This window comes from Equus przewalskii, chromosome 10, assembly GCF_037783145.1.
Source record: "Equus przewalskii isolate Varuska chromosome 10, EquPr2, whole genome shotgun sequence".
NCBI classification, from domain to species: Eukaryota; Metazoa; Chordata; class Mammalia; order Perissodactyla; family Equidae; genus Equus; species Equus przewalskii.
Window position 1 is genome coordinate 33,219,599 of NC_091840.1, and position 13,372 is coordinate 33,232,970.

The following is a 13,372-nucleotide window of genomic DNA, read 5'->3' on the forward strand; positions in this document are numbered from 1 at the left end:
AGTACATAGTTGTGTATTTTTAGTTGTGGGTCCTTCTAGTTGTGACATGCGGGGCGCTGCCTCAGCATGGCTTGATGAGTGGTGCCATGTCTGCGCCCAGGATTCGAATCAGCAAAACCCTGGGCCGCCGAAACAGAGTGCACGAACTTAACCACTCAGCCACGGGGCCAGCCCCTAGGAATGATTTCTTGAATATGACATCAAAAGCACACGCAACAAAAGTGGAAATAGACAAGCAAGACATCAAAATTTAAAACTTCTGTACATCAAAAGACACAACAGACAGAGTTGAAAGAGAAATCTATGAAATGGGAGAAAATACTTGCAAATCTTGTATCTGAAAAAGCCTCAATATACAAAATATATAAAGAACTCCTACACCTTAACAACAAAAAAACCACAAAACATAAAAAAATTAAAATATGGGCAAAGGACCTAAACAGACATTTCTCCAAAGATGTACAAACAGCCAACGAGCATATGAAAAGATGTTCAACATGCTACTCCTCAGGTAAATGCAAATCAAAACCACAATGAGATATTACCCCACACCCTTTAGGATGGCTGTCATCAAAAAAACAGAAAACAAGTGTTGGCAAAGAAGTGGAGAAATTGGAACCCTTGTACACTCTCGGCAGGAATGCAAAATGGTGCAGCTGCCATGGAAAACACTATGGAGGATCCTCAAAATATTATAAACAGAATTACCACATAATCTAGTCATACCACTTCTGGGTATATATCCAAAAAAACTGAAAGGTCTACAAGAGATGAACACCCATGTTCACAGCAGCATTATTCACAATAGCCAAAAAATGGAAGCAATCTGAATGTTCATCAATAGAAAAACAGATAAACAAAATGTGATACATACACATCATGGATGATTTAATCAGTCCTAAAACGGAAGGAAATTCTGACATACGCTACAACATGAATGAACCTTGAGGATGTTATGAGAAGTGAAGAAAGGGAGTCACAAAAAGACAAATACTATATGATTTCACTTATGAGTATCCAGAGTAGTCAAACTTCTGGCAAAGGAAAATAAAATGGGGTTGCTGGGAGCTGGTGGGAGGGGAAATGGGGAGTTATTGTTTAATGAGTAGAGAGCTTCAAATATGCAAGATGAAAAAGTTCTGGAGACTGATTGTACAACAGTGTGAATATACTTAACACTACTGAACTGTATACTTAAAAATGCTAAAGACAGTAAATTTTGTTATATGTATTTTACCACCATTAATAAATTTTTTAATTTCTCTCTTGCCTATAAAGGAGACAGTGTCACATTCTTTTAAAAGGCTTTTCACTGATTAAGTACAATGAGTCAGAGAAAATATCTAAAATGGTTTACATTTTATATTTCTCACTTATAAGTAATCTGAATATCAAACAGGAAATTAATAAAAGTATGAAGAAATAGCACATTAGTTTCTGTCTGGAAGCTTGTTTAGCATGAGCTCCAAATTGTCAAATTTAAAATATAGCTTTTACAACATAGGAACTTTACCAGAACAATTCTTAATCAATGGCCTATATACACCTTCAGCAAACCTAAGGCGGGGCCAGTAGGCATCAAAAGGCAAAGAGATACACAAACTGTGTCAGTTCCACTCCTTTTACGAGAGGCTGAAATAAAAGAATCCAATCAAGAGTGAGAAGGGTCTCTCCAAATAGTGATACCCACATCACACCAGAGGAAAAATACTAAATATACTATATTTAGTTTCACCTATGAAACTAAAAGGAAACTTTTAATAGTGTCATTAAAATAACATATGGCAGAAATCTATGAAATACTTGAGTAAAGAAATTGAGGACATACTTGTCCTTTTCATTTTCTTCATGTTTGGTGAGACTGCAGAGTTGAAGAGTATCAAGCTGCTGTGTTACTTCTTCTGCCCAACGACAGTTTACTAGTTCTCGTAGTTGGAGTGGAGCACTGGAGAGAAAATGTATACATATATTCTAATTCAGGAATTCGACATTATATTCTAAGACACATTCCAAAGCTACACGTGAGGTGATGAATGTGTTAATTAACTCAATGGGGGGAATCCTTTCACAATGCAAACGTACATCAAATTATCACATTGTACACTTTATCTTACAATTTTACTTGTCAATATACCTCAGAAAAGCTGGGAAAAAAAAATCAATCAAGAAAAAATAAACACACTCCTCAAAGTAGAGCTCACAATCATATTCACACCATATTACTATTAAAATAATAAAGACACAATGAAAAGTATGCTTAGCAACTTCCTACACTAATGTATCATTTCCAAAAAAAAAATGTGAATAAGAAATCTTGGCAATTCAGATTTCAGAGAGAATTCTGAGCTCCTTAGTCTAAAGCTGTACTGTCCAAAATAACAGTCACTAGCCATATGTGACTATTTAAATAAATTCAAATTATTTAAAATTAAATAATGGGGCCTGCCCGGTGGCGCAGCAGTTAAGTTCGCCCGTTCCACTTCAGAGGCCCAGGGTTCGCCGGTTCGGATCTCGGATGCAGACATGGCACAGCTTGGCAAACCATGCTGTAGTAGGGGTCCCACATATAAAGTAGAGGAAGATGGGCATGGATGTTAGCTCAGGGCTAGTCTTCCTCAGCAAAAAGAGGAGGATTGGCAGCAGTTAGCTCAGGTCTAATCTTCCTCAAAAAAATTAAAAAATCAAAAATTAAAAATTAAATTAAATTAAACAAAAACAAAATTTCATTACACAGTAACACTAGACATACTTCAAGTGCTTAATCACCACATGTAGCTAGTGGCTACCGAACTGGACAGCAAAGCTACAGAACATTTCTATCATTACAGAAATTTCTATTTCATAGTGCTGGTCTTCTTAGAAGTTAAGATAAAAAAAGTGAACATGAAGAAAAATGGGCACAAGATACAAAGAGGTAATTTAAGAAAAAAGAAATATAAATAGCTAAAAACGTTTCAAAAGATACTCAGTTTCAAACATTTTTTTAAAAGTATGTTAAAAACAAAACACCATTTTTCATCTAGCAGAATGACAAAAAAATGAAAGTTTGGTAATATCCAGTGTTGGCAAGAATGTGAGGAAAAGGGGTTTTCATATCTATTATTAGGAATGTAAAATGGTAAAAAGTTTTCCTTCAAAGCAATTTGGCATCATTATTTGACATAACCAAAAGTGGAAACAACCTAAATGTCTCTCAATATAAGGATAAATAAATCAACATAGAGTCACATAATGGATTATTATTCAAACTTTTTTTAAATGACATATGTGTACATTCCATCAAGGAAGGTACCACTATATTTTACATGAAAAAAAACAAATAGCAAAATAGTATTATATCATTTCTGTGTTTTAAGAAAAAATTTTTATGTTTACATATCCATATAAACATAGAAAAATGTCCAGAAGAATAGACACCAAACCTGACAATCTCTTCTGAAAGTGTTATTTCACGAAAAGATTAGGTGGGGTGTATCAGAATCAGAAGCTTTTTTATTTTATATTTATCAAGACTATCTGGATTTTTTTAACCAGAAAACTTAAAAATTTTTAATTATAAAAGTTAAGAAGTTACACAATGATCTTCTATAAGAAGGCAAACTATGTAATGCATTCTACATAATTCAAAGCCAGGTACACTAGTCTGTATTTCTTAATCTAGACAGATTGCTTGTTTTCTCTTCAACTGTATTCAAAGAGGAGAAATACGGCAGATCGCAGAAAGAACTTTAGGAGTTCTATGACACACTGACCCCATCACCTTACTGTTTTGCAAATTCAAATAATCACAGCAAAACACTTACCGGCAGTGAGGACATTGAGCTCTCTGCTCTGTCAGCCAGCGCTAAGGAGATAAAAGAAATTAAGATTTTGATTGTAGAAACACCATTATTTTAATTTGTACATACTGAAATTTACATACCAAATTTAATGAGTTTAACGCTCTACTGCCTGCATATAGATACTTACAGCAGGCAATCTACTGTCTCCCTCTCATTATCATCGCGACAGGAACAAACTTTCAAAAGGACAGCACTCATCCCAAAATAGTTGTCAAGAAACTATTCTCTCATAGGAAAGAAAGTGATCCTCGGACTCTCTGGATCTCACAGGAAAGATGTGGATCATCTTCACAAAAAAATCATCATACTGTCATCACCACTCCCAAAAATAAACTACAGTGATGATTTACTTCTAACTAACCTACCATAAAATATCCCAGGAAGTTTAAGGTACTATTAAATTCCTTTCTTGAAAAGCAAACTAATCTTGAAGTATATACATTATGGATATACAAATTAGACCTAAATTTGAATAAGAAATACAGCAAAAATTTTTATGTCTTAATGGAGTTCTACAGTTCAGTAATTTAAAAATCTACATAACTTGGCTTCCTCATAATTATAAAAAGGTTTCACAAGAGAATAGTGTCTACTAAACCTCAAATTCTATTAATTTAATCCTTTTACTTATTACTGGATAGGGAGCAGTTTTATACCATGTATAAAGGAGATGCTAAGATTTTCCAAATACTTTTCCAAAAAACAATAGCTCTATGGTTAAATATTTTATGTTTTAACTGCCCCGTAAATAGGTTCAGAGATAAATAACTAACTATATAATCCTATACCAAGGTACTCCCATAATCTGTTATTTCTATTTATCCCTTTCTATTTCTTTAGAAGAATATGTGCTTTTACTTAAAGTCAAATAATCAATTCAGAAATAAAATTCCCAAGGAAAGCTTAAAAGGACAATAAAAGATTAAAGGTAATAGGAAAAAAGTACTTCACAGAAAAGAAAATAAAGTCGGAAAAAGAAAATAGATGGAAAAGGATTCCTCCATTCTTAACAACCTTCAACATTATTTCTTTGGTCCCTCGGCAAAAACAAGATTTGAGTCAGGTTTCTTCCCCTGAAACGGTGCTCTGCTAAAGTACAGCACCCCTCCAGGGCTGGACTCGGCCCACTCCTCTCCAGCCTCGTCTTCTATCTCACTCTAGCGGACCCAGCAAGGTTAAGTCTTTAACTACCTTTCCTCTCTCTACCCAGAATCTTCTTCAATAGTTCTCTTCAACTGGGTTATTCCTCCTCATCCTTTAGATTTCAGTTGATATGCCACTTCCTCCAGAAAGCTTTCCCCGACTCTCTACAGACTATTTCAGATACCACTGCCAGGCTCTACCACAGCAACCTATTACTCCCTTTTCATTATGTTTCTAACACTTTATTACGTTGACTTATTTGTTGGTCTCCCCTGCCCTGCTAGACGATGAGCTCTATAAAGGTTAGAACCATGATAGGGAGTGACCAGTTCATATTTTTAAATATGCCCCTCCCTTTCAGTCAAAACAGGCTTATTGCTACAGTATATACCACTCTTGGCATCATATTTGTGTATTCACTTTTATATAATCCCTCCTTCCACATCCTGCCCCATGGGAATGTCAATTGATTACGTCCATAAAACTTTCTTGCCTATCCCAGGCTAGTGACCTTACCCTTCCCTGGATATCTGTGGCATTTTTACCTTGTATTCCATAATTTAACTTAATCACAAAATAAATAAAGCAATTTTAATACTCTGGGAAAAAACAATGTTTCTCCTAAACCAACACCAAAGAATCAGTGATACAATAGTAATGCACAAATATTAAAACCTTTATAGTAATTCCCCCACATTCAATTTAAGAATTAATTTCTCTCGTTCATTAAAACAGAAGAATCACAAGCTTTAGACAGTATTCAGACTCAACTCTGATTCCTAGCTCTGGTACTTACTGACTACATGATACTAGACAAGTGACTGAATTCAAGGTTTCTTCATATGCAACAAGAGAATCAACATACCTACTCTGCAAAACTGTACTAGGGAAATCCTCAGCAAAAACCTAGCAAACCGAATTCAACAGTACATTTAAAAGATGATACATCATGACCAAATGGGATTTATTCCTGCAATGCAAGAATAGTTCAACACAAAAATCATTTGTAGCAATACGTCATATTAATAAAATGAAGGGGAAAAAACACATGATCATCTCAACTGATACAGAAAAAGCATTTGACAAAATCCAATATCTCTTCATGACAAAAACAAATACAGAAATAGCAATAGAAGGGAACTCCTCAACATGATAAATGTCCATATATAAAAAAACACACAGTGAACATCTTATTCAATGCTTAAAGACTGAAAACTTTTCCCTTATGCTCAGGAAAAAGACAGGGATGCCCGATTTCCCCACTTCTATTCAACATACTACTGAAAATTCTCCAGCCAGAGCAATTAGGCAAGAAAAAGAAATAAAAAGCACCCAAACTGGAAAAGAAGTAAAATTATTAGTTTGCAATGACATGATCTTACATGTAGAAAACTCAAGATTTCACAAAAAACAGTTAAAGCCAATAAACAAATTCACCATAGTTGCAGGATACAAAACCAACTACACAAAAAACATTTGGATTTCTATCAAGTAGTAATGAAGAACCCAAGAAAAAATTAGAAAAACAATACATTTACCATAGCAACAAAAGAGAGTATAATACCAGGGCTGGCCTGGGCACATAGCAGTTAAGTTTGTGCACTCCACTTCAGTGGCCTGGGGTTCGTGGGTTCCCATCTCAGGTGCAGACCCAGCACCACTTAGCAAGCCATGCTGTGGCAGTCGTCCCACATATAAAATAGAGGAAGACAGGCACAGTTGTTAGTTCAGGGCCAATCTTTCTCAGCAAAAAGAGGAGGATTGGTGGCAGATGTTGGCTCAGGGCTAATCTTCCTCAAAAAAAAAAAAAAATAAGAGTAAAATACTTAGAAATAAATTTAACCAAGGAGCTAAAAGATTTGTACGTGGAAAACTACAACACTGCTGAAAGAAATATAAATAAGTCCTAAATAAGTGGTGAGACATCCTGTATTCATGGATTGGAAGATTTAATATTTTTAACATGATAATACTACCCAAAGCAATCTACAGAATCAATGCAATTCCTACCAAAATCCCAATGGTACTTTTTACAGAAGTAGAAAAACCCAATCTAAAATTCAAATGGAATCTTAAGGGACCAAAAATAGGCAAACTATTTGAAAGAGAACATGTACACCAACAACTAATAGAATGTTATATGTCAATTATATCTCAATCAAAACAAACAAAAAAGAACAAGTTGGAGGACTCACACTTCCTGATTTAAAAATTTACCTCAAAGCTATAGTAATCAAAACAGTTTGACACCAGCATAAGCACAGAAGTAGAGATCAATAAAATAGAATAGCCTAGAAATAAACACAAAAAGACAAAGACAATATGTGGGAACAACTTTTGGGGATTCCATTTATATGAGGTACTTAGACTATATGAGGTACTTAGACAAGTCAAACTCACAGAGACAGAAAGCACAGTGGCTACCACGGGTTGGGAGAGAGGGTAATGGATAGAAGTAATTAAAGCAGGCATCCTTGTCTTTTTCCTGATCTTAAGGGAAAAGTTGAGGTACCACTACATACCTGTGAGAGTGGCTAAAATTCAAGACTGAACATACCAAGTGTTGGCATTAATGCAGAAGAAATGTAATTTTCATACACTGCTGGTGAGAATGTAATATGATACAATCACTTTAGAAAACAATTTGATAATTGGTTAAAAAGTTAAACATGCACCTACCACATGATCTATCCATTCCACTCCCAATTACTTATCCAAGAAAAGAAAAAGCTTAAGTCCATTCAAAGACTTGTACACAAATGTTCATAGCAGTTTTCTATTAACTGGCAAAAATTAGAAGCAACCCATATGTCCATCAACAGGTGAATGGATAGACCAACTATGGCATATGCATACAATGGAACACTACTCAGCAACAAAAAGGAATACTATTGATACAACATAGATAAATCTCAAGTTTTTTTGAGGAAGATTAAGCCTGAGCTAACATCTGCTGCCAATCCTCCCGTTTTTGCTGAGAACGATTGGCCCTGAGCTAACATCTGTGCCCATCTTCCTCTACTTTATATGCGGGATTCCTGCCAGAGCTTGGCTTGATGACAGGTGTGTAGGTCCACGCCTGGGATCCAAACCGGCAAACCTGGGGCTGCCAAAGCAGAACATGTGAACTTAATGGCTGTGCCACTGGGCCAGCCCCCTCAACATAATTTTGCTGAATAAAAAAAGCCAGACACATAAGAGTACATATTGTAAGAATCCATTTGTATAAAATTGCAGAAAATGCAAACTTATCTACAGTGAGAGAAAGCAGATCACTGATTGCCTCAGAACAAAGACAAGAGGAGGGAGGGACTGACAAGAGGAGGAAGGGATTACCAAGAGGCACAAAGAAACTTTTGGGGATTACAGATATATTTATTATCTTGACTGTGGTAATGGTTTCTAAAGTGTATACATTTGTCAAAACTTAGTAAACTGTATACTTTAAATATGTACAGTTTACAGTATATCAGTTATACCTAATTCTTAGGCCGCAAAATTAAAAACAAAACAATAATTATAGGTAAACAAAGTGCTAACAATGCTGAAAATCAAAAAAGTATTAAAAAAAAAACTGGATGAGAAAGATGAAGCAAAAAATGGGAGAATACAAAAACAGAAACAGGTAATGAGAGAACCAACTGAGTGTAGTTCGATGAATGAAGGAGACCTAGCCTGACAAAGGTTCCCACCTTTTGGTGAGGGTGCAGGCTCCAGGGAGTTGTGGGGAGAGTGCTGGCCTGGGAGTCAGTCTAGTTTTGGTCTGTCACTAACTACTAGGTAACTTTGAAGAACTCTATTCGCAGGTCTGGAAGTTAGTTTGTTTTATTCAATCTGGACTGTCACAAATAATTAAATTTCTTGGTTGAATGAACAGAGACGAGATGGAGGAGAAAGGAAGGCATTCAAATAAACAATATTACAATTTGGTTAGGTAGAGTACTCAGCTCTCAAGGACTTTGCTGCTATAATTATCCCCTCTCTCCAGCATCATTATTTTCTCTCTACTGGCTCAGTCTCAACAAGATACAAAAATTCCTCCAAAAAATAAAAAAAGTTGACTCTCAACACCACCCGCCTTCAACCCACTGCTTTATTTCTTCCCTTTACAACAAAATTCTGCCAGAGTTTTTTCACACTTGTCTCATTCTCCTCCCACTCTCTGCCATCAGGTTTTTGTCCCCACTCTTCCACTGAAACTACTCATCAAGGTCACCAATGACCTACACACATTCCCAAATCCAATGGTCAACTCCCAGGCCAGAACCATATGACACAGCTAAACTACTCCTCTTTGAAACATGTTTTTCACTTGAATTCTCTGACACCACACTCACAGCTCCTTCTTGTTCCCCTTTGCTTAATCCTCCTCCCCCAACCTCTAAACGTTGAGTGCCCCAGAGTTCAGAACTAAAACTATCCTCCCAAGGAGGTAATCTAGTGATCTCACCTAGTCCCCTGGGTTTAAATACTATCTATAAACTAAAAATTTAATCTCTCTAATGTCCCCTTCCCCAACTCCAGATTCCTATTTCCAACTACCGTCTCCAATTAGATGTATAATAAACATCTCAAACTTGATATATTTAAAAACAAAACTTTTACATCTCTAGCTTACCAAAATCTGCTCCTCCCCAAGTTTCTTCTACCTCAGAATAATGGAAAATCATTCCTTCATCCAGACGCCATAAAAAACTTTTCTCACATCCCATCTCAATCCCATCATTGGCTCTACCTTCAAAACATGTCCAGAACTGCCCTATTTCTCACTACCTCCACTGTTACCATTCTAGTCTAAAGCACCAGTCACTTTTCACTAATAAACACATCCTAACTGGTCTTCTCACTTCCTCTCCCACCTGCCTACAGTCTACTTTCCACATAGTAGCCAGAGTAATAGCTTTTAAAACGTTAATTACTTGATATCACTCAAAAGCTTTCAATGGCTACCATCACACTTAAAATAAAATCCAAAGTCTTTACCAAGGCCCCTAGCTACAATTCCAAACTCATCTCCTTTCCCTCTCTCCCTCTGTCCACTCTGCTCCAGCCACACTGGCTTCTTTGCTATTTCTCAACACACTAAGCATACTCCCTTCTCAGGGCCTTGGCCTCTTCTGACTTCTCTGCCTGGGATTTCCTTCCCCTGGATATTCCCATCACTCCCACATTTCAGTCTGGTCTCTGCTCAAATATCATCTCCTCAGAGAGATCTTCCCAGACTACCCTATCTAAAATAGCTACCAACCTGCTCGTGCCCTCCTCAAAGTCCCCACCATTATTCAGTTTGGTCTTTCTTCATAGCACTTATTGGTAACTAACATCTATCTATTTACTTCTTTGTCTATATCCCAACTACTAAGTCAAATCCTTGGGAAGTCAATGCCTATCTCCAAGTAGGCATGAAATTAATATTTGTTGAATGAACAAAAGACTGAATGGTTATAGCCAGCCTGGTGGCGCGGCGGTTAAGTGCGCACATTCCACTTGGTGGCCCAGGGTTTGCCGGTTCGGATCCTACACACCACTTGTGAAGCCATGCTGTGGTAGGCATCCCACATACAAAGCAGAGGAAAACGGGCATGGATGTTAGCTCAGGGCCAATCTTCCTCAGTAAAAAGAGGAGGATTGGTGGCAGATGTTAACTCAGGGCTAATCTTCTTCAAAAAAGACTGAATGGTGCATTCAGGAACCAAGACAGCTCTAGGAAAAAAGGTTAGAACCAGATTATCTGATGGTCTGAATATAAGACTAATGTTCTTGGACTTTATCCTTCAGGGAATAAATCTCTGAGGCTTCTGGGAGGAAACAAAATGACATTACTAGAAAACATCAATATGGCAGCAAAATACAAAATGGACTAGAGATAAGAAAAGACTCAAGACAGAGAGATCAGTTAGAAGGTAACTATAATAATCTAAGCATGAGGTGATAAGTATCTATATTTCTCTATTAGGATGGTAACAATAGGAATGGAAATGTAGGACAGATATAAGTGACACTAGAAGATAATAATTGACAGTACTTAAAAATCACTGGCGTAAGAGGTTTCAAGTTTGAGTGGACTGGCAGAACAGAATAAAAAGAAAAAACTCAAGAAGTCAATTTGAGAAAATAATAGGAAGAATCTGATCTGGAACAAAGTTCAAGATGATGGAAAGATAACCAGATAAGACATTTATAGGTCAAGGCTGAAGGCATAGATTTAGGAGCCATACACACAGAGATAATAGTTAAACCTGCAAGAATAAATCAAACTTCCCAAAGTCTATGAAATTTTCCCAGAAACCTCAAAGTAGAGAATGCCAGCAGCAATATTTAATACATACCTTTAAGGAGCAGGAAGAGGAACAGGTAACAGTGAAGAAACGAAGAATCAATGAGGTAGAAGGTAATAATCAGGGGTCATATGTATACGAGACCTTCATCAAAAGAACTAAGTCCAGATCCAGCCTCTACCATTTAATTAACTACAGTGATAGAAGCCAATTACTTAACTTCTCTAGCTTCAGTTTTATCATTTATAAAACATAATGATACATGTATTAGTTGCTATTTTAACAATAGAATAATATAACACCTTACAAGCAGATAGTACTTTATAGTTTCTAAATTACTTTTTAGCTTATCTCATTTAATGCCACAACCATCCTCTGAGGCAGGTCTTGTTATCCACATTCTATAGCTGAGGAAACAGGCTGAAAGATTGAGTCTCTCAGTTTATGAGTTAGAGAACTAGCATGGTACGTAAGCTAGGTCTTCTGCACACGGTGTAGAGGCAAAGAACACAGGCTCTAAAGCAAGGCTTCCTGGATTCAAATCCAGCTCCATCATTTGCTAGCTGTGTGACTAGAGGCAAGTGATTTAAGTGTTACATATACTACTCTTGATAAAGGGATATTTCTCTTCCGTAGGCAGGAATAAGGAACCACAGAGAAATTTTATTTTTCTCTCTTTTTTGAGGAACATTAGCCCTGAGCTAACTACTGCCAGTCCTCCTCTTTTTGCTGAGGAAGACTGGCCCTGAGCTAACATCCGTGCCCATCTTCCTCTGCTTTATATGTGCGACGCCTACGACAGCACAGCGTGCCAAGAGGGGCCATGTCCACACCCGGGATCCAAACAGGCGAACCCTGGGCCACTGAAAAGCCGAACGTGCGAATTTAACCGCTGCACCACCGGGCCGGCCCCCCACAGAGAAATTTTGAGGTAAAGAGACATTAGATGGCTTTGATTTTCTCAGTGAAGGAAATAATCTACTGAGTAATGCAGGAGGGCAGTTTTCAACTCTGATCTGCAGATGTGCCATTGAATTTCCACACACAACCAAAATAAGTCCTCCTGTTCTACATCTTAGGCTTCCTCATAATTTTGTTTGAGGGGTTCACTTACATTCAAGTTTTAAAGCCACTGAATTATATTCATCTCTAAAGTCTCTTGTAACTACTATAAGATATGATTTTATTCTTTGCCTTTGAATCTATTACTAGCTTTTTCTCCATCTCACCCGTCAAAGAAGCCTCAACTCTCCTTCCTCTGAGCCTCACAGCAGTTTGTTGGTGCCTCTTTACAACACTACACATTCTTCAATATAAACACAAAGTCCATTCTCTCATTTAGATTTAAGCTCCTTCAGGGCAAACACTTTGTCACTTACCTTAGTATCCCTCAACCCCAAACAAAATGCAGGCAAGCACTTCCTAAGTACTTGTTAAATGTGCAGTGATTTAAGAATGTAAATATACTAAAATTACAGTGGGCTTTGATTTCCAGACATTTCGTGGCAGCTATCACTTGATTATTCATCTCCCTGCTACTAAACAATATACGTTGCTGGTCTCGCTATTAAGGAACGTTCCTTTAAGATATTTTTTAAAAAGGCAACAAAATGTAAAATAAGAAAAAGATAAAGGAAATGGTTACTTTTTACAATATTTCCTATATACACTAAATGCACATAAAAAGAAATACACTTACCCTGATACAGCTGAAACAACAAAGCTTGGAGCAATGAGGACACAGGCGTGCATCCCGCAATTTCTCCATGCAAATGAAACATCGGAAAACCTCAGCAATGCTCTGAAAATAACAAAAGATGTAAGGCCCTCCAGATTAGGCTACTGAATCAAGAGTAAAAGGTATACTTAAAATAATTCACTCAACATTTACATTTATTTTGGGCTGATAATATCACGGTTTTAACTTTATTCCATAACAGAACTTGGTTAGTCAAGGTCCAGGGTACCTCGAACATCTCCTGGAAAAGGTGCTTCCTTTTTTCTAAGCTTTCAATGGTTCTATTCTAAGGAAAAGACATGAAATGCAAACATAGACTTATGCACAAATATTTTCACTGAAGCATTAATTACAATGGCAAGAATCTGGCT

The 13,372-nt window shown here is 36.8% G+C and overlaps 1 protein-coding gene across 50 annotated transcripts in view; it reads right to left on the reverse strand.

The window, feature by feature from the left end:
• TRIM37 (tripartite motif containing 37) overlaps window positions 1-13,372 on the reverse strand; it is a 143,750-nt gene that overhangs the window by 128,377 nt on the left and 2,001 nt on the right. For all 50 annotated transcript variants that reach the window (XR_011523435.1, XR_011523433.1, XR_011523434.1 and 47 more), the window contains exons 2-4: window positions 12,963-13,064; window positions 3,804-3,844; window positions 1,829-1,945 (exon numbers count right to left, since the gene is read on the reverse strand). Coding sequence is in view for 21 of the 50 variants with exons in the window: in XM_070562330.1 (XP_070418431.1) it covers window positions 1,829-1,945; window positions 3,804-3,844; window positions 12,963-13,064 (260 nt within the window). In the remaining 29 variants the exon portion in view is untranslated. The remainder of the gene's footprint in view (window positions 1-1,828; window positions 1,946-3,803; window positions 3,845-12,962; window positions 13,065-13,372) is intronic.